The sequence below is a fragment of the Panthera uncia genome, chromosome C2, assembly GCF_023721935.1.
Source record: "Panthera uncia isolate 11264 chromosome C2, Puncia_PCG_1.0, whole genome shotgun sequence".
Taxonomy (NCBI): domain Eukaryota; kingdom Metazoa; phylum Chordata; class Mammalia; order Carnivora; family Felidae; genus Panthera; species Panthera uncia.
The window spans coordinates 111,356,870-111,381,556 of record NC_064810.1 but is presented as its reverse complement, the minus strand read 5'-3'; the positions used below and the strand labels follow the sequence as shown (position 1 = coordinate 111,381,556).

The following is a 24,687-nucleotide window of genomic DNA, read 5'->3' as shown; positions in this document are numbered from 1 at the left end:
AATAAACGGTAGTTAGCAGGCTCTGAATCCTTGATATTAGGTCTAAACAGTTTGATTACCTGAGGCCTGGTCTAGAGAAAAACAGAGAAAGGGTTAAAAGCATAAGAAAGAGTTAAAGTAAGTAGGGCAGGCAAAGAGAAGTACATATGCTGAAAATGCCAATTAATCAAACAGTTGCTTTGGTGACACTGGCATCTAGTGTCTGTCTGCCTTTCCTAGTTTTAGATCATCTAAGAGGTATCCTAGTGGTTAAAATTAAAAAAATAGCCTTTAAAAAATATTTTTTTAAAAAATTTAATAGATAATACAATGAGTCTTAATCAGAATTTTGAAATCCTGGAATTCTGTTGAGTATTTGTTTGATTGTTGATCATCGGTAATTCATCGCTCTTCCAGTAGAATTTGGAAATAGTTTTCTTATTGTACTAATAATAAAGACCCAGACCTAGAGAGGTTAAAATTTAACTCTATGTTTAGCATAGTAGTTTAAGAGCATAAACTGTAGGACCAGATTGCTACCTACTAGCTCTGTAATGTTAGGTGTTTTCCTTTTGGTGAGGTAGAACTAATAATAATACCTACTTTTGGGGCTGTTGTAGAATTCAGTTAATATACATAAATAAACAGACAAACCCAGAATAGTGTCTGGTATTTAATAAGCACTTATGTTCTTGCTGTTAAGACCCTTGCCACAGCGGGGATCAAGGATTTTAGAAGTAATGTGACAAGTTTTTGTTAGCTCCCTAACATACAGATTGAAGTTGGGAAAACTATGGAAATATGCTTAGGTAAAGGGGGAACTATTAGAGAGCAGGTTTAGTAGTCAAATTTTAGTAGTGTCTTAGGAAATCCAGGGATGTGAGATGAATCATGCAGGCTGGGAGCTTGCCTTGATGAGCCCATCAGGTAAGATTCTGTGGTTATAGCCCTAGGGAATGTGTCTCCAGGGAATGGTAGAAATGGATGGTGATTAAGGTGTATAAGCTCTTACCCCTCAAAGGGGCACTGTACTAATGCCAGAAATTAGAAAGCTGCCATACAATTGCTGCACCGTTTTTTGCCCTAACCCAGAGAAAACACAAATAAATGGGTTCTGAAGGTAGAAGAAATCATGTCAAGTCCAACCCAGAAAAGGACTCGTTGGTCGTCATCAAACCCTATTAAATAGATCCTGTTAAGATTTTTTATATTATGAAGGTGTAGCCTAATTTATTGTATATGAAAACTGTACCTGAGAATAGCTTTGCTGAACTGCTAAGTGTTTAGAGATTTATGAAGGCATCTGATACAGACTAATGTTGATTAGGCTGTGAACTGATTCATGTTTGTGTAGACATACACACACACACACATAATTGGGTGCTATTTTATCTGTATTACTCCTTTCTTTTATAACTGTGATCCTGAATTGTCAGGGTCTGCTGGATTTCATCCAGTTTTTTAATTTCTTTCAAAATGTTTTTAAGCAAGCTTATGTAGTGTTTTTTTTTTCTTTTAAAGCTTTATACTATATTAGAAATCTAAGATCTTCCATCTTTTTTTGAAAAATAGTGATTTGACTGTACTTTCTCAACCTCATTTCCATTTGATTCTTGGATCTCGCAGGAATCCTTCAACTGCTTTCTACCAAGCGTTCCATTTGAGCACGTTTCAGGAATCAAAGAACCTCTGGGATAGGTATGAATACTTACATATGGAATGCATACATGCAAAAGTGTATGCATGAATTGCTTTGCACTGTACTGGTATCACATCATTAAAACTAAACTTTATATGTCATTTTAGGGGGGGAATCATGTGGTATCTAGCATGGGACAAAGCAGCAAAATAAACCAAAAGGACAATCTATATTTTAAATATAAGCATACTTTTGTTTTTACTTATTTTTTAAGTATATTTACTCTTTTGAAGGATTTACATATTCTATTGAATTTTGCTATATGAAATATCCACTTACCCTTTATATTTCAATGTAAAAATATATTCTGTAAAATAAACTACTATTATTTTACTTTTTCCTATTTTATATTTCTCTGTAAACGCCTTAGTGACTCAAAGCGAAATGTTACTTATTAAGAAATTGGAGAAGGGACGAGACCAAGGTATTAAAGTAATAGTCACTGTTTAATTCTTGCTGCAAAACTTTAACATCAAGCTTGTTTGCTCGAATTCCCTAGACCTGCATTACTGTTTTATAAACTCCTAAAACAGCTTTTCTCATAGAAATGTTATATAAATTTCATTTTTAACTTTTTAAAATACAGAGTGAAGTCTTAAGAGTTCATTTATGGCAAAAGATAATTTGGTTTATCTTTCTGCTTATTACATAGTTTTAGTATATGCTCTGTTCAGTTATTTGGCTGAATATTTATTAGCACTCCATTCTGTGTTTAATTAATAGAATGAGCACAAATGCTGTTTTAAAAATTCACACAAAGCTTTGCTAGATTCTTTTAACTCTGCCTGGCAACGCATTTGTGTCCTCTGGCATAGTTTGGATAACACTCATGGACTTAACTTCATCTCTTTCATTAGAAAAGAGTATTGCTAAGTGCATGTACATGTCATGTTAAGACATGGTTTACATTGCCTACAAATGGTAACAGTCTTTTAATTCTTAGACTTGATTTGCTGTGTGTCACTCTGAAGAAATTGTCTAACAAAGTATCTTTTTGGTGATCTGTTCCTTAACTGAAAATGTTTTAAAATAGTTACTTGTAGAACAAGAAGTTTTAAAATTTATAGTACAATGTTTATAATTTCAACTTTGAAATTATACAGCCATATCAATATAAAGTAAGACATAAGTGTAAATTGTGGCATAAAACAAGCATGGATGCTCAATCATTCAAATGGCTTATCACATGTAGCCAGGATGAGTAGCTTGGGTTGTACTTTATACTTTTGTATTAGAAAAAGGAAAAATGGCACTCTATTTAGAAATGTATAATAAGAGAAGTTTTAGTTGAATGGTAATTTATTTCAAATAGCTAGATTTTGTAAGCTACCATGATATCAATATGATTAAGAGCTGTTCATCAAAACAATGTAGAAAGGTTTGAGCTTTATTTTTTATAATTTTGACCTAATATCAAAAGTTTTCTTTTGTTCCATTATAAAACAACCACAGAAGTTGCCTGCTCATCATTTGTTGTTATAGCTAAATACTCCTTATCTGTTTTCCTTTTTTAGATACAGAAATGTTTAAGGTATCAGAAATGAGGCAAGTTGCTGTATCTGTAGTTTCTCATGGTTTGAAAGTATTTTCTCTTCTCCCTGAAGCCTGTTGTCCAGAGCCAAAGATGTTAATAGATACTTGTCTGTAGTGTGTTGACACCAAACTTATATTATAGATCAGCCATTCTTCACTTTGGTACTAAAGTGACAAGTCCAACTCCATAGAAACGAACTAGTGGCTTCCTTTGAACCTTTCAACTAACTTACTAGATTTTCAGTTGAGAGCAATAGTGGCTAGCTTTATTAGTTCTAACTATACGAGTTCAGTTGGTAAATAGCTACAGACTTTTTAATAGGTATATTAGCAAATAAAGTATTGTGGGACTATTTGTTTTTTTTCATTGCAGACAAGGGGTTGAAGATTTGTGTGTGTTAAGCTTTAAAACATATTAAATACACTTATCCTAACCATGGTTGTGTTAATCTCACCAAATTGCCATATTCATTTTTTTACCATTATAAATTAAGGATTTTTTTTTTTAATTACACTAATTTGGCAAATAAGTATTTTGCAGGGGATGATTTTATTGAATAGAACCATTCAGGAGTTGAAGGGACTATAAATCCTTTACAGTATCTAAGTTTGAGGTATAAATTTGCTTATCAGTATTGATAAGTACATTTCAGGCTCTTATTTATGAAATCTTGGAACTCCTATTCTGTAGAGGCAGCTTTTAAACCCTGTGCCAATTTTCCTTAAACCTGCCCTGAATAGCTGAAGATCCTTGGTTTGCCTTATTTGAAAGACTGGAATCTTCCCCCCCCCCCCCCCCCCATATTCTTTTAGCAGAGTATCTTTTAATCAAAACATAAGTAATTAATATACATTTCCTCACATTGACTCAGAGTTCCCTAATGGCCCCTTTGTTTCTTTCTCTCTTTAAATTAGAATTAGCAAATTGAGAAGATTTTCACCCATCTGCCTCTACCTGTATTTAGAGATTGTCTTTCTACTGATAGCCAGCACTTTATTTAGTTATTATACTAAAGTTTAAGCACCTACCTGTAGGTGCCATCATTGTTTTCTATCTTCCTGTCATTTACAGAGCACTCAGGGAATCAATCAGCTGAAACCATTGCCAAATTTAAGGACAATTGATACTGATACTTTAAAAATAATACATCCCTTTCTTAGGAAGCCCAGAGTGTTTGCATTGACTATTTATTAAGCTTCCATAATTAGCTTTCTGGAGATTATTTTACTATAGTTATAATTAGTGATATCCTAGCTTATTGGCATTTTAGAATAGTAACTTTAAAATTTGACTTTCTATTTCTCTGTAAAGAACAGCTTTCCAGACTTAATTATTGGCATTGCTTTGTTACCAGTGCAATGGTAGGTAACAAATTAGTTTAGAAACCTATTTTAACGATCACTGGGGAACAGGCTGTTGTTGAGTCCTTTGCAAAAAAGCTGAGGGTAAGGATTTATAGCAAACAAATTTACCCTCTTGTATATATCGGGTCAGTAAGGTAAAAGAGTAGGGAGGAAGAAACTTTTGCTCAGGTAGACTAAAGGAAGAAATTAGGTAGCTTGTAAGGATTTAGACTTCATTGATAAACGCTTGCAGTATTTCTGCCTTAATGAAGAAAATGCATAAATGTGGTTAACAAATGAGAGTAACAGTTGCCAGGTGCACTATCCCCTTGAGTTGGCTTGTCCTTCCTTATGACAGCACCAGTATTTAAAGAGAAATAAATAAAGAAAATAGCGCACATGAGTTAAGTTAAAGAGTGTCTAAATTTTTGGTCTTTATACTAGATACCTGATTTCATTTAAATTGCTTTGTTTTGTTCCTATGAGATTTCATTTTTGAAGTTAGGAGTAAATCAGAAATAAGCTTCTTGTATAAGATAATTTGTTTTGTTTTACTCATCCTCCAAGAAGCTTGGGTACATCATTAACACCCCCTAGTACTTACTAACCCAGATGGTAAACCTCAGGTTTTAGAACTTGGCTAATCTAGTTTTTGTGAATGCTTTAGTGATAGGACTTTTAAAAAAATCTTCTTATTGAAGTATAATTTTTATCAGAAAAGTACACCATTCATAAATGTACAGTTCAACTGAACATACTTTTGTAACCAGCACCCAGATTAAGACACAAAATTGTAGTTCCTTATTTTGTGTCTGTCTTCTTTCACCCAATGTTTGAGATTTATCTATGTGGTTCTGCACAGTTGTAGATCTGAACTACAGTTGACCCTTAAATAATGCAGCGATTAAGGGCACTGGCCCTTTTCTCTCCCTCCCCTGGACGCAGTTGAAAATCCAAGTGTAACTTACTGATAATATAAACAATTGATTAATACATATTTTGTACGTTATATGTATTAAATAAGGTATCCTTGCAAATTAAGCTACAGAAAAGAAAATGTTATTAAGAAAATCATAAGGAAGAGAAAATACATTTATAGTACTATAAAAAATTAAGGTACGTTGAATTACTATGCTATACGCATGAAACTAATATAACATGTCAACTATAAATAAAATCCACATATAAGTAGGACGTGTGCAGTTCAAACCCATGTTGTTAAAGGGTCAGCAGTACATAATTTTCAAGAATCACCATAATGAGTTGTTGGAAATTGTTACTAGTTAAATATTCTTTCCTTATTAGGAGATGTTCTGTACTTACTAGAAGTACCTTGAGGATATGAACCGGAATTGTTTTGTAAGCACCCCAGATATATTTTCTAATAATTTCTATATAGTACTTATGTAATTTATTATGTGATTACATTTTGACATATTCCAGTTCAGGATATCCAGTAGAGGATAATCAAAGACACAAAATTAGAGGACAAAGTTTTAGTAACCTGTCACCTTTTAGGACTGGATCTCAGATTTAGAGAAAAACCTAAAGACATGTTTATAAAATGTTTAGACAATAAAGTAGGAAGTTATAGGTATTATCACATGATAGCATTTATAAGCTTAACAGTCTGAAGCATGTGTAGAAAATGAGAAATTGAACTTGTGTGTAAATTCAGGAAAGTTGAAACTTAGGTTAAATAGGTAGAGTAAAAAATCCCTAGATGTATTTAGTTGCCTGCATTTTATGGTATTGATCAGCAAGTGACAGTCCTGTCACAAAAGCCAATGTAATTTTAGACAATCTTTTTAGATCTCAAAGAAACAGGAAAAGATGGTGACAGACTTAGTATACTCCATTTCTATAGGATAGTTACTTTAAATACAAAGGTAGCTAAAAACTACTTTCTTTATACTCTACCCAGTTAGGTGGGTGTTTGAACAGAGAGGCTTGAGCTTACTTTCTTAAAGTAGACACATGCTCTGTAAAAAAAAGTCTTTCCATCACTACAAATTAATATTAATACAGTTAACAGCTGTCTTCCTGCTTATGTCAGGAATGTTGACTTTGAGGTTTAAAGCCAATTACTTCTAAAATCCCTGTTCTGTGGAGTTTTATTCCCCGCACTTAGTTCTAAATGGAAAAGAAGAGATAAGAAAGGCGTTGGAATTGTGCTATTTCTGTTTTATCATTGTTGGCCATGATTATCAGAAAACCTCATAGAACTGTGTATTTGCTTAAGGAATGGAAGACTAGCAAACTCTTAGAAAAGAATCCTGTACCAGAGGCATTTAAGTGTTGGTCACAATAGGGAAACCAGTGAGCTGGGTCTTAACATGGAAAAAGATAAGTGAGAAAATCATCACATGATTGAAAGTGATAACTGTCATTTAAAATTCAAGCATTTGAATGTCTCAAGTACAGCTGGAGGTACTGGGCAAGGCTTTTTTAGGAAGAGGCTTTTTGAGTTGGAACCTGAAAGGTGGATAGAATTTGCTCATACAGGGTTGAAGAACTGAGGGAAAGGGAGAATTCCAGTTAGAGTAATATAGTGAGCAACTGTGTAAGTATAGAGCATATGTGGTAAGGATGGTTAAATTTGTTGCACAAAACATTTGAAGACACCAGAGAAGAGATATTGGGTTAGACAGAGACCACAGAGAATAGAAAGGTAATGAAGGCCTGAATTAGGCAATGGAGATGAGAAAAGAATAGTTATCAGAAGGTAGGAATTACACGATGTTATAACTTACTGGATATTTGACTCCAGAGTCTAGAACCTAATTGACTGAGAGAATGGTGGTACCAATAGGAAGAATTAGTAAAAGAATTGGTTTGGGAAGGAGAAAATAGTAATGAGATTCTGGCTTTAGCTACTTTGGGATGTGTGGAGCTGCTGGAAAGTCAAGGTGGAAATACTCAGGGTACAACTGGAGCTGCAGACTTGCCGCTTGGTAGAGAAGCCAAGGCTAGATGAGATTTAAGAACCATTTGTTTGTTTTATGTATGTATATATGCATATAGAGTTCAAGTTTTAGGGAAAACTGAGTTTGCCAAGGAGTGAGCAGAGTAGGGTAAAAGGGTCAAGCCATAACCTTGGGAAACATTATCTACTTTTAGAGAACAGGAAAAGCTCTGAAGAGGGTAAGTGATCTTGGAAAGTAGAAGATAGATTCTGGGAATATCATTTACTAACTAAAAAAGAAGGGAACATGTTTGAATTTTGAAAAAATTTCAAATTTACAGAAAAATTACAAGAATAATAAAAAGCTCCAATAATCTTAGCAAGATTAAGCATTCATTAACATTTTGTCATACTTGCTTTTATGACCTTTACATATTATTTAGGAACCATTTAAGAATAAGTTGCAGACATCCTGTGCATTTGACCCAAAAATACTTTTAGCATAAGAAGATTCTATTATCTAACAACAGTATAATTAGCAAATTCAAGTTTAATATACTATTATCTAATACACAGTTTATATTCAGATTTTGCAGTTGTCCCAGTAATGTCTTTCATTACCATTTTTTACCTGATCCAAGAGCCAATACAAGATCATAGATCACATTTAATTATCAAACACCTGTCTTTTTTCCTCCTTCTTATGTAATTAAATACTTCTCTTGTATTAGTCTTCTCTAGGATTGTTAAAAGTTTAAATATTCACCACAAAAAAGGAGTGCTAGTATTCTGGATAAAATGATAAGGTAAAACACATCTGCCTAGTTAGTCTGTATTGTCAGGGTTGGGGAGAGGAGATAGGCAAGATGCCTAAAATCCAGCTGAAACAACTCTTGGGGCTGGAAAAAAAAACTTGCGGGGTGGGTAATGGCAACAGAAGAACCTGTGGATATTAATGTGGGTGTGTCCCTTAGAACAGAAATGCAAGTGTATTCACGTACCAATTTTTTCTGTTAGGTGATTTTTATACATACATATTAAGTTGGGATTCTAATCTGGCATTGGAAAAAGTAGTGTAATTTGAAGACCTTTTTACTCACCTGTTGGGGTTACAAATTATGTAATTGCTATCCTTTATATTCTGTTGTATCCTCCTAATTTTATTCTGATAGTTGTGTAAGGTGAATTATCTGCTACCAGATTTTTAACCATAGATCTGCGTCTCATTGTTTGATGTGATGTTTGGTGGATTCTAAGCATTTCTTTTCCTCTCTTAGCTTTTCTATGGCCGGCTGAAATGGGACACCTGACTTGCTGACATTATTTTCATCACATGACCAGACTTCAGAATTGATGATGATAAATTATTAACAGCTTATCCATTATTATATGCTTCTGCTCATGTGTTTACCACCTTCTTCTTTAGTTAGTAAATTTTCTTAACATAAGTCACCAAAGCCTACTCTGAGAGGTCATGGTAATTACTTTCAGGGTAAAATTTGAGAAACAGTTGAAATAAGTGGAAATAGTTGGTAAGGTCTTATTATTGTTAATTTATTTCTTTTCACCAGAATAGTTTTAAGTAAACCAAACCTTTGAATAGAACAGAAACTTGTATGTGTGTATTAGTGTGTAAACTAATTTGCTAAACCCAATTTATTTTTTCTATGGAATCTAGAATTCTAACAAAGCTTTTTAAGAAAAACTTTTACTGAATTTGTTCGGATGAGGATATTTAAATATAGCCTGAAGTTGTTGAGCCAGAACAAATATATATAGCATCTGTTTTGTTTTCTTTCTAGTCTTAAACAATTTAAAATTTTAAGCTCACACTTCACTCAGTGTATTTAAACTTCCAGATAGTTTGGCAGCCTTTTAGGAAGAAACAAATACCAAGTGGAGTTACTTTATATTTTTGTTTCCTTAATTTGGGTTGGTACGTAGTTAGATGAAATGACTGACTATATTCTAGTTGGCATTTTCTTTATTTATTTATGTGTGCACACGCATACTCGTACTAATATTCTAAATTACTCAAATCAAACTGAGGGTTGATTGGGGGTGGGAGGGAGGGGAGGGTGGGTGATGGGTATTGAGGAGGGCACCTTTTGGGATGAGCGCTGGGTTTTGTATGGAAACCAATTTGACAATAAATTTCATATATTGAAAAAAATAAATAAATTACTCAAATCAGGAAATATATTAGATTTTTGTGATGGATATAAAGCACTTAAATGTGTTAGTGTACCAAAAATTATCTTCTGTGTTTAGGTTTCAGTTGAATACTTTTAAAACATTTTTCATATTTGACAGAAATAAATTTAAATAGGTGGTAATAATTTAGAATATGTTTTGATATATATCCTTAATAAATAGCATTTTTATGCAATTTTGTTTCCTGGTTGTTTTCAAGGTTTAAAGATCCTTGATTATAAATACCAAAAGATTTGGAAGGTGCTGGTTGTTATTTTTTTTTCAGTTTTTAATTTGATATTTGACCCAGAAACAGTGGTATATATAACCAGTGTCTTGGAAGCCAAAAGTGTGTCTTACTGTATATCTCCCTGTGGGTAATGTCAGGGTAAAGAAAGTATTCTTGCCCTGGGGTCTACCCACTATTTGAAGGTAACAAGGAGTTCCGGAAGAGTTGTATTGTCTGATTAATCCCACTCCTTCTGTTCAGAGTGACTATTAACCATTGAGCTTCAGAAAATTTATTTGCAGCACCTGTTTCTGTTTTAGGTATTACTAACTTAGTTCAGAAAATGTTGCTAAATGTATGTTTGGGATGGTTATATTATGTTTCAAGAAGGAGATATTAACTCTTAAAAGCGTAATATGTGATGCTCTCTTAAATTTTAAGAGCAGTTATATTTCCTTATGTTAGCTGTTATTAATAAAAGCTCAGAGTCAGATATCCTGCCTTCTGTTAACAAAGCCTGCCATTCCTTATCACATATGTATTTAAATAACATATAATTGGCTTCTACCTACTCTGCTTTCCATTTTTATTTTCTCTTCCAGCTCCCAATTAATTTATTTTAATCCTCTATAAGCTGTTTCTACTCCTTTTGAAAGAATGAGGAGTGTAAATCACTTATGAATGAACATGATCTATTAAAAACATCAATAACCTATTGTGTTAGAGGTATTTTTCAGAGCCGTATGAATGAAATTTTTAAGCCATATATTTTGTGTTTCTTTCACCAAAAGGTGGATTGGATATAGTGCACAGCATGCTAAACACCTTCTTTAATATTTTTAACATAGCTAATCATCTTAAATTTTACCTTGGCTCATCCACAGATATAGGTTTCCTTTACTGTGTATGTCTTTTTATATGTAAGTTTCTTAGAACACACTGTCTTTCCAGTGTTCTTATTCTGTTAGGTACGTTTGGACTAAAACTTTTCCGTAAGTGTATCTTTGATATTCTTAGCTTCCTTTCCCCAATACGTCATCTGTGGAAAGACTATACTTAATTTATTGGGAGCATACAGAGTTGTCCCATTCCCCCCTTTTTTCCATTTAAAAAACAAGCATTTCTGATCTTTAGAAAAGCAAGCATTGATTTATCATGTCTAGGATTTCTCCAAACAATGTAGTGAAGTTTTTAAGGATGTGGTTTACACGTGAAAGTGAAATTTTATATCAGACCAAACCCTAAGCACATTTATTCAAATAGCAAGTTCCTTTAGGAACTCTTGCAGATTTGTTTGATTTTGCGTATCGGTTTTCAGATGACTTGGAAGTTGTAGATCATCCACTTTCTTGCCCCTGTGCTCTCTACATTGTTCTATCAATATAAATTTGCCATAAAATTAGCTAAATCATGGTAAACCTAAGCCTAGTTCTTCCTGGACTATACCATAAGAACTTTCAATAGCACATACTTGGTTAAATGGGATTTTTCCTTCTCACAAATTGAAAAAGAAGGAAATGATAAATATAGCAAATGTTCAGAATTTGTTTTTGATAGCAATCTTGCCAGAGATTCAAGATTATGATTGATCTATTAGAACAACTTTCTAAATAAATATTCATTTTGGGGAGAATTCTAATTTTAAAAAGAATATCTAATTAGTCTTAACTATGTTCATCTACAAGCGATTTAGTTACCCAATTTTATTTCACATTTTTAATAAGGATTTCCTACATTTTGGAATTTAGTCATTGAAACCCTTCAAATGTGACCCCTGTACTTGGTAGCAGCTAATTTTGAAAATACATGCTGGGGGAAAAATCTGATAAGGAAAATTTTGTATTTTTGAATGTAATATAGCTCTTAAGTCCTAAATTTACCATACATTCGTGTAGTGCACACACTCCTTAAAGTTTTTTTTTCTATAAGCTTCATAATAAAATAACTAAGTTTGCTTTATATGACTGGTGTGATTCTTTACTCCAGAATCTTTCCAGGCATTTATCGTTAACAGTGCTTATTGTTGGCAGGCCCTTTAACAGAGGGCCAGGTAGTTTGGCTTTTAAATGGCCAGTCCATCAGAGCCTTTACAGACAAGCAAATTACCAGCATTACAGGTACATATATTTCAGGAAGCATTTACTCTGCTACATATGTCTGGGTATTGTGTCTTCTCATGGGACTTGTCCCATAAAAGAGTACATCATCAAAAGGACTTTTTAAAATCATGGTAGTATTGTGGTTGATAGGAGACAAGAGTTGCTTAAAATGTTTTGATAATATGTTAATGAAATGACCATGACTTTAAACTACTACTTACCTCATCGTTATGGGTTTTTGCCTTCACCAGGTGATTACATTATAAGGCTGTACTTTGACAAAAGATAGTAAAGTTGTATGATTTTATTGAAGTCAAATGTGTTGTGAGATTACATTTGGAAAGATATTTATAAATTGGAAAAATTCTAATAGTTCTTCAGATTGTGTAGGAGACTTTTAAAGACTGTGTGTGATAGAAAAAAATCCACTAAAAGTTAAAATCTGTAACAGCATAACTCCAACCCTCTACATTTGGGTCGAATATTTCTGGAGATTGCTGCAGAGTTTCCTTTACAATGCTGTCTTTGAGTTTTCTGTGGCTTTGCATATATTGATCTTCCTCAGTAATGGCTTCCTTTCCCCCCTTTCCCTTGCCCTGTTATGTCTTTTTATTTAGAGGGATAATTGAAATTGGCAAAAATGTGCCCATGAATGTGTGGGCTGCCTTTTCTGTGGATTACTGGCAACTAAAAACAGAAATGAGTATTCACACTAGATAGAAAATGTTACAAATATTACCCTTCAACAATTAAAATAGATGCCCAATTGAAAGCTTTCTTGTAAAATTTAATAAATTCAAGATTATTCTTAAGTAATTTTTTATCATTTATTAAATATTCCTACCCCTAATTTCATTCTGTGCCCACACACAGATGAGCTGTAGGACCACTTCTGAACAGGATACATTGTTATGTCTGTTATATAAAATGCATAATAAAATTTTATTCTATCATGTTGTCTAATTTTTAAGTTGGAGATGGTAGAGACAGATTAGGATTTAGGTATAAAAATTGAATGCTGTCTTGAGCATTTAAATGATCGGTATGGATTATTACTGATCCAGCCACGTGTGCTGTATGTAAGTCTAGAAAATCATGTGGATGTGAACCAGATAATTCAAGTGCCATTCTACAGGACTACAAAACTGTCTGTAGCAAGTTAATGGTGTTACATCATAATTTCTGGATCATGATCTTAAACCTTTAATTGGTTTCCATTTCTCCTTGACTCTTTACTAACAAGTATTCCTGATGGCCTGAAAGTCCATGTTGAAATTTAAAGTTTGAAGTATCCAGATTAAATATGAAATTATTTTACATTAAAAAAATTTTAAGTACAAAATATCAGTTGTGTAATCATGGTAAAACATAAAACTTTGCTATAAAAGATTTTTAAAGGCTATTTGATTAAAACACTTATTTACTTAAACTCTTTGCTAGAATTTTTTTTAGAATTCAGCATCGGAGGAGGAATGTGACATAATAATGATCGAAAGCCGAAAGTTTAAAAGTTGTGATGCCCTCACATGGTTGGAGGGTTATTCTAGCTTCTAAGGACTGAATGTTGTCCACAAGAGTGTCTCATCAGGTCATAAATTGGTAAGACTTAATGGATTAGATTTTATGTATTATACCTGATGTTATTGTATTGAGATGAATATTTATGAACAAAATGAGCACATTGTATAACTAAGAGTATAGTACTAAATATAAGTTCAAACTTGGAATTTTAAATACTTGGGGGTATGTAATCCTTTCAAAATTTCATGAGGCTGAAGGCCGTATCTTTGCAGTGGTGTTTAATAAATGGTCAGTTTAAAAAATAAAGTGACATCCTGTGCTATAGTAACATTATTTAAATATTGCTATTACATCTGCTGTAGATGTTCACAGTGTAGTTAAGAGCCCCCAAATACTTTCTAGTTATTATCCCAGGAGAGATTTGAGAGCTAATATATTAATCTTTTATTAGAAAAAAAAAAAAAAACACCTTACATCCATTTTTTCATACAATATAGTTTAAATTACTTTTATTGCTTCTGGGATTTTATTTTTTGTTAATAAAAGGCATTTTTCTGCTAGATGTCTGTAAAAATAAAGCCAGAAAATTTTTCTCAGTTTCTGTCTTAAGAACCAATATTAAATGAAAATGATAAACTTATAAGTCAATATACTTTTTTGTATGCCCTGAAAATAAAACATTTCCTTTCAGCATTGTATTCTGCTTGGGAAACAAAAATCTTTAAACTTGTTTTATAGGTCTTCTTATTTCACTTTGTTTTACACAGCTGTATTTTGTAGGAGACTCTTAAGGAAAATACTAGACTAGGATAAGATCTTAATCTTCAGTCTTCAAAAGATCATCATCATATTTTGCTATTTTGGGTTAAGTTTTATGTCCAAGGTCATAAAGTTGTAGAAAAAGTATGTTCATTAACGTATGGTGTACATATCCTGTAAGTGTATCAAAGATTTTTTGAAATTATATAAATAGGCTTCCATATCTATGTCTAACTTTATTCTCAACCAGAGATATGTTAGTCTCTCCCTTACATACATTCTATCTTTTGAATAATATTCTAAATTGTTTCTGATTGTATTACATGACTTTGATCATATTATATAAACTTAAGTTTCTTAAAGCAGTAATTACAATCAGTAGTAGTCTGGAAGGAAATATCACAAACTAATAATTGTCCCATATTCTATAAGATTTTTAGTTTTTATTTTTTTCCTTTACTACAATAATTCTATATACCTTGGGTAATTAGGAAAACAATTTCTAATTTCTTTAGTGTAGGATATCCATCTTTGGTAGTCAATGGGTGGGTGGGCCTCAAGGGATTATGAACCCTGTGAAATTTTGGATGAAACTTTATGTTCAGTTTTTGGTGAAAGGTTCAGAGCATTTGTCAGATTTTCAAAGACAGTTGAATAACATTTGTTAGTGAATGTATTTAAGAGACACAGCCTTGTAATATACCTAACTACATGGTGTAGGAAAGAAATTTTTAATGAGTACACTGATTCTGTAACTCTTACTGAATTTTATCCAAGGCTGATTTATCATAAGTGATCATTAGACTGATGGAACAAATCAGAGCCTACCCACTTTTAGTTTAGGAATTTCATACTGTCAGTCTCTGTGCTCAAATGTTGATTGGATTTCTCCACAGGATAATTTAGTTTTGCTACTGAGTGGTTACTATGTATCAGGCACTACTGCTACCTATTTTTGGCATGTTACTTAATTTTCACAACTGTTGTATTATGTAGGTAGTATCCTCAGTTTACAGAGAAGGAAATTGAAAGCTTAGATTGGGTAACTTGTTCATGTCACATAGCCATTAAGTAGTGGGGCTGGGATTCAAATCTAGCTTTCTAACTGGAACTATGACTCTCAATTGTATGTCGGTATGCAGAGAGTAACCCTGGGGAACTTAAAGGATAAGGGAGAATTTTATATTGAGTGAAGACATGAATATATAAATTTGATTTCCTTTGAACCTAACTAGCAATGGGTCGTCCTTTATTATAAAACCATCGTTTAAAGCACTTGTCCAAAAAACTAATTTGATAAGCTGCTATTTAAATATGTATTGCATTCGAAAATAACTTCTATTTGAATTTAATGCTTGTGATTTTAAGCAACTATATATGTGTTAGAAGTATTTAGTATTTAGTATTGTACCAAGTGTAACCATTAAGGAACTCGCCCTTTGATATTTAGGATTTATAAATAGCAAACAATGGGAAGCAGTTTAAAAATCTACTTTGAACTGCAAATGTTTCTTTGGGTAGGGAATGAATCTCATGTAAAACCTTCTACTAAGTGCTATATCAGTTTCCCATTTGCCCTTAGTTGTGAAGAATTCTATTAAGATACCTCGTCAGTGTTTATTTTTAAAACATGTATGCAGCAAAATTTATTTTTTAGACACATGGTTTTTATTTTGAGTCCCTACTTTGTGTAAATCCTTTTCTATTTAATTTTATTTTCAGATGAGCTTCAAACGTTACAACCTTTTCCTAAGTGTTTATAATAAAGTTCTAAGTAGGACTTTAAGTTAAATCCACAATAATAGTACTGCTTAAAACAAAAACCAGTAAAACTGTAAGAATTTGTTTACTCTTCAGTTAAGTTGAACTAGTCTGCATATCAAGTATAAACTTAATTTCTTCAAGACCATGGTTTAAGGTGTACGACAATTTGATAGGTCATCAGAACATGAGAATATTTAGAAGTCTTTTTTTCAGTAATATATTTGAACCCCAGCTTCTTTAGTAGTAACATATTCACCTTTTCAAAATTAAAACACAGAATGTTTGGGAAACAGAATAAGAGCCATCGCACCTAATCCAAGTGTTGAACACAATTACTGTCTCGGTGTTTGCATATTCCCTTCCAGACTTTGAGTACATATGCAAGCATATCAACAATTGCGATCACAGTTATGTAGCTTTTAAATAGTTTTTAGTGTTCCACAAATTTCTCCAATTTGTACAAAGCTGATACTGGCATGTCATAGGTTTTAAATTTGTGACTGATAATTTTGATATCTCTGATACCGTCTCTTCTAGTTTTTCGTTCTACCTCACTGGTTTCTTCTCAGTCCCCTTGGCAGGCTTTGCCTTTCTGTTTGTCCTTTTAAGTATTAATTAGTGTCCTCAGGGTGCTGTCAATACCCTCTTCTCACATTCTTCACCATGCTAAGAACATGTAGATGGTTCTGAGTGTCATCTGTATATTATAGGAATCCATCTATATGCTCTAGGCACTAAACTTGTGGCATTTCTAAACTTGTACCTAGGCATTTCTCCTTAACATTCAAATTTCTGTGTTCTCCCATAGCCAGTTAATTGCAAAGTACTGCCACGTCTACCTCCTGAGTATTTCTTCAGCCTATCCGTCTCTCTCATCCCCATTTGGGACACAGTCCTTTCTTACGTGGAAATGCAGAAATCTTCTAACTGGTCTTCATTATTTGAGTTTTCTAGCATGGCTAACTGTACCTACTGTTGTGTCTTTTTACTTGTCTGTGTGTCCTTTTCTCCACCCAACTGTGGCACTTCCTTTACTAAACATTCTTTCCTGACCCTAGATCTTGATTATGTTTCCCCAAACACCCTCTAAAATCTTACCCTGTCATAGCATTTATCATACCTCTAACTTGTCTATCTCCCACACTTACATTCATAAATTCTGGGGGTAATGTTTATTCTGTAATGTGTCTCCATAATCAGCATCTGATAAATGTTTAAATACATTAAAATCCCCCTGAAATGTAGCATCATAAAAGTTAGTAACTGGGAAGAATGTTAGAAATTATACATTACAGGCAGGAGTCAGATGTAGAAACCACATCGTCTCACTCCTAAGTTAGTGTTCCCTGTGTATTTTATGATATTTAGATTTTGACCACTCTACCTTACTCATACAAATTATATAGTTAATATGTTAAGCGTTTAATATGTGCCCGACACTAATGCATTATCTCACTGAATACTGTTGTCTGATCCTATCATTATTCTTTGGAGAGGCCAAACAACTTGTGTGAAGTCATATTATAAAAGTGATAGAGTTAAGATTCAAACCTGGGTATGACTCCAGAGCCAAAGCCTTTTTATTCACTACCATCTCTGAGTTTATCTTCTGAGTCTAGAATTCTAAATCTGACTTGGAAGGGAATTTAGTGGTCATTTATGCCAACCACTTGTCTCATACTTGTCTCCTGTGTATAACATACCTTCTTAGTTGTTGTCTAGCCTTTGAACACCCCCAGTGATGTTGATCATGGTGTCCTGGTCTTCTTTCTTTTTACAGCTCATATTTAAACCTTGTAAAAATTCTTCCTGTATATCAGAAAATCTAAAATATGAAGCAGAAAAATCAGATGATTGCCATCACTGAAAGCGTTGAGTAAAGAGATTAGGTTTATGTAAAAATAAAAGCTGTATTGCGTATTCTGTGGAAACCTTCAAGTGAGAACATTCTCTAATTTAGTGTTTTCATAGCTGAAATAATTAAGAATATGGATTGCAGTTCGTAGCCATAAATCATCGGTGTTAATATAAATGCATTTCTAAAGGTTTTTTTTCCAAAAATGGGTAAGGAGACATTGCTTAACATCTTAGAGATCACAAGAATGCTTTCCTACTTCATAATTACTGATTCTAGTAAAGATGCAAAGGTTTCACAGGACTCCTTTATACTGCTTTGATCCACCAGTGTGTAAAAAGAGCAAAGTACTGTACATATGAATTTCTTCAGACTCCTGGATCTAGTTCACTTAGAACTTCCACTTGTTTGTGAGACATCCTTAAAGGCATGCCAATTTGAATTGTCTTCTTTATCTGATCTAACCAAACTAGCAAGCCTGTGGTCTCTTTCCACCTTCAAGATAGCTTTTGGGGTTTTTTTTGTTTTTTTGTGTTTTTTTTTTTTTTTCATTTCTTCTCTTTAGATTCTATTTTAATCATCTGTATAGAATGATATTGGCAAATTGAGAGAACTCACACATGGATATTTATGATATATGTTTATACAATTAAGCCTTTCATTAGGTTCACAAAATTATTTTCCCTAAGTCCATGATTCTAATGTAAAAGATCTTTGTCAAGGTTTTTATCCAAAAGATCTTTAGGAATTTTAAAGTCCACTTTATTTTCCACAAAGTCTTCTATGAGTTTTGTCACTACCACGATCACTTCTATGGAACTGCTGGGATTCACTGGCATAATTTTGTCAGAAGTAGCCTGAAAGTACATAGAACTCTAGCTATTCTATTCCTCAGACTTAAACCATTTTTCTATTTACTTCAATTGCCATTAAATAGAAACTAGTACCCTTTCTTCCTCCTCAGTGAGTAACAACCAGAGGCAAGGAACATCACAAAAAAAAAAAGGTTTATTGACCTTTTATTTAAGATGTTTTAGTCAATGAGAAAAAATTTCTCAGGAGACATGCCCGTTTTTACTATGCTCTAGGGATATCCTTCTCATTAGTTTCTAATATTTAAATGGGTAATTTCATGGGGCACCTGGGTGGCTCAGTCAGTTAAGCGGCCGACTTTGGCTCAGGTCATGATCTCATGGTTTGTCAGTTCGAGCCCTGTGTCAGGCTCTGTGCTGACAGCTTGGAGCCTGGAGCCTGCTTCAGATTCTGTCTCCCCTCTGCCCCTCCCCCACTCCTGCTCTGTCTCTCTCTCTCTCTCTCTCTCTCTCCCTCTCCCTCTCCCTCTCCCTCTCCCTCTCCCTCTCCCTCTCCCTCTCTCTCTCTCCCTCTCTCTCTCTCTCTGTCTCTCTCTCTGAAAAATAAGTAAACATTAAAGAAGAAAAAAATTTTAATGGGTAATTTATTAGTTCTTTTTCCTGGCACGATTAGCCCACATAACATAAGTTCATGCTAACTTACAAAATACAATTAGATAACATATTAATACTATTTTATTCCATCTTTTTTTTCAATTAAATGTTTAATATCAATTTTATGCAAAGTGTTATAATTAGTAGACCCTCCAGATGAACACACTTCCTCCCTTTACAGTTTAATTCAAGGATGAACATTCAATAGAGACAACAAAAGCAATTATTTATGGAAGAATGAAAAGGGTGGGGTCTGTTGGCAAGAAAGGAAGAGAGCAAAGAGAATGTAGGTGAAACATTTCCATTTCAGATGACTGTGTCTTAGTGCTAGAATCTAAATTGATTTAACAAAATTTGGGTCATGATATAATTCTTAGAATTCATCATAAATGATTTTACCCAATTTGAAGTATACAAATGATTGTAAAATTCTATCATTTACCATGTCTATATCACAGTATTATATTTACTGAGAAAAATTCAAGGACATACAACCCTTTAGATTTTATAGTAGTGCTGCTTTATCCTTTTCTTCATTGTCATGTCAGAATCTCTTTTTGAATTAAGTAATTTTAAAGCAGTGATTCTCAACTGGAGTGATGTATAGAAGCAAAGCAGTACTTGTCCCACTCTTCTGATTTGTTTTCAGTAATATTTAATTGTTGAAATATCATGTAACACTAAAAGAAGGCACAGGAGATTTTTAGTTAAGCACTTTTTTTTTTTTTTGAAATTTTTATGTTGAAATAATTCAGTTATATATCAGTGGACTTTGGAAATATCTCCCACAGTAAGTTAAGATTATTTTTATGCTAAACAGTCGTTATTGTTCAATCCACAGGAGTGCTGTGCTTAATAAATATTGATGTAAGTTTAAATCTCAAGCAATTTTTATTATAGCATATATTTTGTGACTTCCTTAAATCTTTAACATTTGACTCATTGACTACAAAGGAATCAAGTAAATTTAAGGCATAACTAGCATTATTTCGTTCTTTGGGTGAGGTGTAATACTAATCATAATTGATTTTTATTTGTACCTCACTGCTTCATTCACGATCTAAGATACACTGGAATAGTAACCTTATATACTGTCAGTCCAAATTTTATCCAAACGGTAGAAGGAACTAATTATTTTTTTAGTGTTTATTTTTTTAGTGTTGACAAATGTCATAATCATCACACAATCCTTTAGGGCAGGTACAACTATAACCCCATTTTACAGACAAGGAAACTGGTTTTAGTCTGTTAACTTGCTATGATCACCCCACTAGAAGGTGGTGGAATTGGGATTTAAAACAAGCTTGTCTAATTTCTGAATCCTGTGCTCTTAAAACCACTTTATTATTCTTTGAGAATTTAGTCTTTTGCTTAGGCAGCTGCTAAGAAGGAAGGTGTCTTGCCCCCAGAATGAAGTAGAGAACAAAAGAGAAGTAAGCAAGTGGTAAACTGATGACCTAGACAACTTTAGCTCTTCTGAGCATATATTCACAATACTTTATATTTGTTGAAAGTGAGCAGTTTAATTTTTTGCTTACACCCAAGCCAATCCAAAATTTTTAAATATCCCAATTGGAAAATATTTATTGATTTATTAAAAGTAAAATAGACCAGAGTTTTTCCCTGATAAGATATTCTCTTCATTTTGTTAAGAGCTGATGACTGTTCCTTTAGTCTAAACTAGAATAAAGCATCTGTCTCTTTAAAAACTTTGTGATACTTTTATTCTTCTGGGTTTATCCCTATTTTGAAACAGTGCATTGGTAACCTTCATTTTATTTATTACTATCCCTGGACTTTGGGACAGATTAGGAAGAGACATAAGGTGGCAAAGAAAGACTAGTTAATAACCTAAAAACACAAGCTAGTTTTGATCAGAAAATCCTCAGGGCTAACGTGATAGAATTTTACTTTGTCAAGTATGTTGTCCATACAATTATGTATGCTTTTTCTAAAAAGCTTTTATAAATAACATCTCTGTATCTTTAAGAATTGGGCGTAAGTGAAAAGATTAGCTTTGGATAAACAAAATTATCTTTGTTGCTCTTCACTGGTATTTGGCGTTTCCTATTCAGGGGGATTGTCTCATTTTCACTCATTTGGTTAGGCCTCATTGAGAAAATGAGATTGAGAGGATTTTTTCAAGAAGATCTGTTATTTTTTGAGAGAGAGCGAGCATGCATATGCGTGCATGTGTTTGTTGCACAAGCAGAGTAGGGACAGATGGAGAGGGAGAGAGAGAATTTCAAGCAGGCTTCACGAAGCCCATTGCGGAGCCCAACTTAGGGCTGGATCTCACAATAGTGAGATCATGATCTAAGCCAAAATCAAAAGTCAGACACTTAACCAACTGGGCCACCCAGGTGCTTCAGGAAGAATTGTTTACTATTTAAAAAATAATAGTATATAGAATGCTGGAGATGGAAAAGGCAACTGTGAGGCCTTTCAATTCAATGAAAGAAATAGTTAGCTTTCCGAAGAAGGGTAGTTTCTTCCCAAGCTCATCTTCCATTAACTCTTCATCTTAGTGTTCTCCATTGTTTTGGCCCCATTTGTCTTTTCAGTGTTTAATAAGCAAGCTCACCTCTCACGGTTTTGTGCCACCTACCACATTCCAAAAACTCTCAAATCTAGACTTCTAGGCCAGAGATTACTCTATAGTTCTAGATATCTATTTCCAGCAACATTCTTTCTATATTTCTCCACCAGAATCTATATCCCAGAGGTCTCAAAATTCACCAGTCCCAAGTGAAACTTAAATTTCTCTTTTTCTCACCTTTATTCTCAGGTTCCTCTTTTACTCACTCCCTGGCCCCTGCCTCTAAAATCTAGCCATCTTCCCATGACATATTAACCATCTCCCTACTCCTAGTTGCTTCCAAGCTAAAGAAACTCCAGCCATCCGTGGCATTTTCTTTGTTATATAGGTGAATCTCTTTCCTTTATCATCCCTCTGATCTTTCATAGATCCTCTGTGCTTCAATTGTAAAAACTGTTTCACTTTTTCCTTGCTTAATACCTATGACCAATCTTTTTGCAGTATCCTGATATTTCTTCTCCCCCCTCCTTACTGGCTTAGTTCTTTTATTTTTTTTTTTTTAAGATCCACGTTACTATCTTTCCTTCTCACCAACCCCACCTCACACACATACCAAAAAACCCCAGATGTGAAGGTTACACTAAGTTCCATAAAAACCTTTGAAACTAAATGACGGAGAAAGCCCAGTGGGAATAACTAGCCTCAGGACACAGCAAATCCGAGGTGAGGCCAAGATGCAGCATGTGTGTGCTAATTCCATATCTAGTGATCTTCCCACTGGTGGACATCATCTAACTTCATAATCTTCCAACTAGTGTTCATTGAGCATTGGGCAGTGTGCAGAGGAGACATGAGAATTTATCATTTTTTATAAAAGTGTCATCTAGAAAGATAAATGTTACTGAGATTTGGCTACATAGGAAATTAGAGGCAAAGTTTGTTCAAGATTATGCTCTGTTGGCTCTAAAGGAATTTGGATTACCTAGATGTATGAATTAGATATTAGCCAGCAAGAAGATATGGCAAGTTTCGTTTCAGACTGAAAATGAGGAACGAGATTAAGGAATATTTCCCAAATTGTTTGTTTTGAATTTAGCTAAAATGAAGCATTAACCATGTCCATTAGATGGCAAGGGCTACTTTTGGGAAAAGTCAATTTTGCCGTTAAACATGGGAAATAGCTTTGGAGGTGGTCTAGTACAGCTACCTTATGTTAGAACTGAAGAAAGAGGCCCCAGAGGTAAAGTAGTAAATGATATATTTAGGACTCAAATTCCAACTATACAATTTGTGAGTTCAGGCTTCTACAGCATTCTTTAGTAGATGGCTGACAGCCCATGGTAGGTTTTGTGTATAGCACATAGAGTTTTGTCTGGTGGGAGCTATTAGAACACAGTCTATGGTAGGTACATGGTTAGAGCCATAAGGATAGTGTGGGACATGACTGACTATACTACTTCTAGAAAGGTTAGAAAACTAGCCTTTACAGAAAAGAAAATATTTGAGCTGACAGCCATAAAAGAATGGTAGAATTTCCACAGAAGTATTTAGAGAATGAGAAACAGTATGAGCAAAGTGTGAGAATAAACCACAGAGAGTCTCCAGGAGTTTTCGATATCCGCTTTAAAAGTTGAGCAGGCATTTGGAATGGGAGGGAATAATGTAAATGTTAGCATTAGAAATAGTAAGCTGGTTCTGATTTTTTGTTTGTTTGACCCATTTTTTGTCCTTGCTGAAGAATTCTGAATTACTTTTAGAAATGTTAGGTGTATTTAGCTATATAAAAAGATTGTTTTTATAATAGGTCCACTGCATGCTTGTTGGTCTCTGAAATGAAACACAAATATTGAGTGTTTTGGTTGGTTTTTTTGTTGTTGTTACTGTTTTTATTTCCCTTGACATTCTTTTCTATCATGTTCTTTCTCCAGTTTTGTTCATTTTCATACACTTGCACCATGAAAATTTCCTTAGGTATTGAAAGGGCTATTATTTGTTCATAGTCAAAGGGAAGGAATGCTATTGTTAACCTTTTAAAGGAGAATTGATTTTTACTACAAAATGATTGCTAAACCTATCCTTTTCCTAACACAGCTGAAGTAATTTGCACTCTTAGGTGTTTTTAATGTCCTCGTTCACATAACGAATTTTTTAGTTTTTCTCTCTTTTTCTGTTTAAATTTTCTATCTCTCTAGGAAGGATCATCCTTCAGGTCACTGAAAAACAGATCTTTTGTTAAATTAAGGTTTACTTTAATCACCAATTCTGATGTTTTTAGAAGTTGGTCAAATATCAGCTTTTATCTTAGCAACTAAAAGAATGGCTTTAGAATATCTAGAATGAATATACGGGACTACATCTACTTTACTCCCTTTCAGTATAATCACATTATTTTTGTAAGGTATTCTGGGCTAGACATCAGTTGGCAACATTTGAAATCCTTTCTAATCTCTCTTTCCTTTTTTACTCCTACATGCCAGTGTATATCTCAGTCTAGATAATTGTCAGTCATATACTGGCTTCCCAGTCTTCAGGAAGTAAATTAAAGTAACCAGGACTGTAGTGTCAGATTTTTAATTTGGGTTTAAGCCACTTCGCACTAATGGATTATGCTGTCATCAGATAACCTATTGCTACTGTGTAAATAGTCCAATGAAATCTCTTTCAAGAGAACCTGCTGTAAATGTAAGCACTCCAACATTAGAGAAAATGCCACCCTCCTCCTACCCCTTTCTCACACCCTTTCTTATTTCAGTCTGACTCAAAGGAAGAAAATAACTTTTTCATCCTGTCAAACCTTGCCTA

The 24,687-nt window shown here is 33.7% G+C and overlaps 1 protein-coding gene across 3 annotated transcripts in view; it reads left to right on the top strand.

Annotated features, from left to right (window-relative positions):
- TSC22D2 (TSC22 domain family member 2) overlaps positions 1-24,687 on the top strand; it is a 53,262-nt gene that overhangs the window by 12,295 nt on the left and 16,280 nt on the right. Inside the window, exon 2 of one of the 3 annotated variants that reach the window (XR_007457539.1) lies at positions 13,422-13,580. The exons of 1 other annotated variant lie outside the window; for it this stretch is intronic. Coding sequence is in view for 1 of the 2 variants with exons in the window: in XM_049629705.1 (XP_049485662.1) it covers positions 1,606-1,677 (72 nt within the window). In the remaining variant the exon portion in view is untranslated. Of the gene's footprint in view, positions 1-1,605; positions 1,678-13,421; positions 13,581-24,687 lie in introns of all 3 variants that reach the window. One more of the 3 variants, XM_049629705.1, reaches the window with a different exon arrangement.